Source organism: Monoraphidium neglectum (assembly GCF_000611645.1).
Source record: "Monoraphidium neglectum strain SAG 48.87 unplaced genomic scaffold scaffold06325, whole genome shotgun sequence".
Taxonomy (NCBI): Eukaryota; Viridiplantae; Chlorophyta; class Chlorophyceae; order Sphaeropleales; family Selenastraceae; genus Monoraphidium; species Monoraphidium neglectum.
The window spans coordinates 1-2,321 of NW_014007314.1; the positions used below are offsets into that span (position 1 = coordinate 1).

The 2,321-nt window shown below is 72.9% G+C and overlaps 1 protein-coding gene across 1 annotated transcript; it reads left to right on the forward strand.

Annotated features, from left to right (window-relative positions):
• Positions 1-720: 720 nt before the first annotated feature.
• Positions 721-2,299, forward strand: MNEG_16400 (hypothetical protein; the record flags this gene model as incomplete). The annotated part of the gene is made up of 4 exons (XM_014035130.1): positions 721-919; positions 1,148-1,341; positions 1,596-1,811; positions 2,258-2,299. 4 exons carry the CDS (start codon positions 721-723, stop codon positions 2,297-2,299), a joined length of 651 nt encoding a protein of 216 aa, XP_013890584.1.
• Positions 2,300-2,321: the final 22 nt, after the last annotated feature.

Below are 2,321 nucleotides of genomic sequence, written 5' to 3' on the forward strand. Positions count from 1 at the left end.
GTGAAGGGTTCTGGGGGTCAGGAGTTCAGGGGGCGGGTGTGGACGAAAGTGCAGGGCAGAGGCAGTGTTGACTGCGCGTCTGGCTTTGGGGAACGCGGTCAAGCGCTGGTGGCCGGGTCAGCTGTCGGCGACGGGGCTGCCTTTGGCTCGCGCCGCCTTTTCGAGCTATCTGCTGAGGCGGCAAGTCGCCAGGGTGGTGGGGCCCGGGGGGCATCCGCGGGAGCAGACGCATGCGTTGCCGCCCTGCGGCCGCCCTGCAGGCTGCTGGCACCGGAGGAGCCCCAGGGCGCGAAAGGCAAGGGCAAGGCGGCGGGCCGCGGCCGCGGCGGCCGCGACGACGGCGTGCCAGGCGCCGCGGGGGCGGGCGGGGACTGGGGAGACGAGGCGGAGGGCGACGGCGGGTTTGGCGGCGGCCTGGCGTCGGGCGCGGAGAGTGGCGACAGGTGGGGGCCCGCTGTCGCCGGGGCGAGCGGTTGCGCCGGCGGCGGCGTGTGTGGTGGCGCGAGCGATCTCGACCCCGGCTGCAGCTGTGGGCCGCGTCGCAGGTGCTTTTGTGCCTGCTGTCATGGCGGCCCCTATCGCCCTTTTTCGCCCCCGCCGCGGCTCCCGCTCCTGCGCCCGCTGCTCCGCCCGCCAGCCGCTTTTCGTCGCGGCGGTCGGTCGGTGGCGCGCAGCAGCGCGCACTCCTTGGCTCAAGCCGCGTCCCCTCGCTTGTGTGTCATGGCGTCTGCGCATCGGTGCCCGACACTCTTCTCTCCGTCCCCCACCCCGCCCCCAAACAGGCCGCCCCCCGGCGCGCGTGGCGCCCACCAGCGCAAGCCGCCGCCAGCGCTGCTGAGCGGGGCCGGGGAGGAGAAGCTCAAGCGCCTGTTTGAGGGGCTGTGCGCGGACAAGCACAACCTGGAGCGGCTCACCGAGGGTGAGGCGCACCTCATACACAGGCTGTCCTTTGCATCTCATCTTGGGATCTGGCCTCGTCCGACCGCCCATCTGTCATGAGGTTAAGTTTGAACTCGGGGCGTGCCATGACCCGTTCGACAATGCACCACCGACTGGGGACGCGTGCACCCCTCATTCCCCCTCAAAACACACCGTCACGCAACACACCGCCTCGCCCGACAACGCCCCCCTCCCTTCCGCCCTGCAGCGCTGGGCGCATCGCTGAGCACCAAGCAAGTCGCGAGGGAGCTAAGGCGTTTGGGCCTCAAGTTCGGGTCCCTGCCGGCCTGGCTGGCGCCGCGGCTCGCCGAGCTGTGGGTGGCGGCCAGGGGCAAGGGCGGCAAGGGGGAGGACCTGGAGGAAGTCGCGCGGCAGCTGCCGGGCGGCTGGTCGGCCAAGCAGGTGCGGCGGGGGCTGCCCGCGGCGCCGCGAGGCCAGGGGCACAGCAAGGGGGGTGGCCCGCAAAGGCAGGGGGCCGCTGCGATGAGGGGGGGAGGCGGGGCTGCGAGGGGGCCGGGCCGGCGGCGGCAGCGGTGGGTGCTCTTCCATGCCCGCAGCACGGCGGCCGAGCATAGGCCTGCTGATGTGAAAGCCAACCAGGTCATTGGACGTGACAAAATATGCACGCGCGTGTGTGTCACTCCGACGGTCACCAGGTCAGGAAGCTGCTCAAGGACCACGGCCTGGTGGGCGGCGGCGCCGCCGGCCGCCGCCGCCGCGGGCCCGGCGCGGGGCGGGGCGGCGGCAGTGACGGGGACGACGGGGGGTGGGAGTCTGACCTGGAGGGCGCCGACCCGCTGCTGGAAGCCGAACGGTCGGTGGTTGAGGACCTGTACTGCCGCCACCTGGCGCACAACGACTACCTGGAGAAGGTGGGGGGGCGGGCAGCCTTCCTGGGAAGCTGCTCGGCGGCCGCCTTGGCGTGTTGCGGCACCGGTGGCCGTGCGTGTAGGTGCCTGGCCGAGCATGTTGAGGCTGGCGCTGGAGAGCCTTGCGCCTGCTCCCGCCTTGCGTGGCCCCTTGCTCCTCACCCCGTCCCTCCGCCAACTCATACGCCGTGGTATGGACCCCTGCCCTCCGCTCCCCAGATGGCCGCGGACCTGCCGCCAGAGCTGGGCGCCACCCCGGCGTCTGTGCTGGCCACGCTGCGATTCATGGGCATCGCTGCGCGGCCGCCGCCCGACAAGAAGCGGCAGCCCAAGCCCCGCGCGCGCCGCGGCGGCGGCAGCGGCGAGGGGCGCGGCAGGTGCGGGGACGGGGCGCGCTGCTGCGTGCGGGGCGCGCCGCCGCTGGCCGCCCGGCTGCCTGCTCTACACAGCCTTCGTGGGTGGAAGAGATCCAATGGTGCCCCCAGGGCTAGGAGCCCATCACATCCCCTCTGC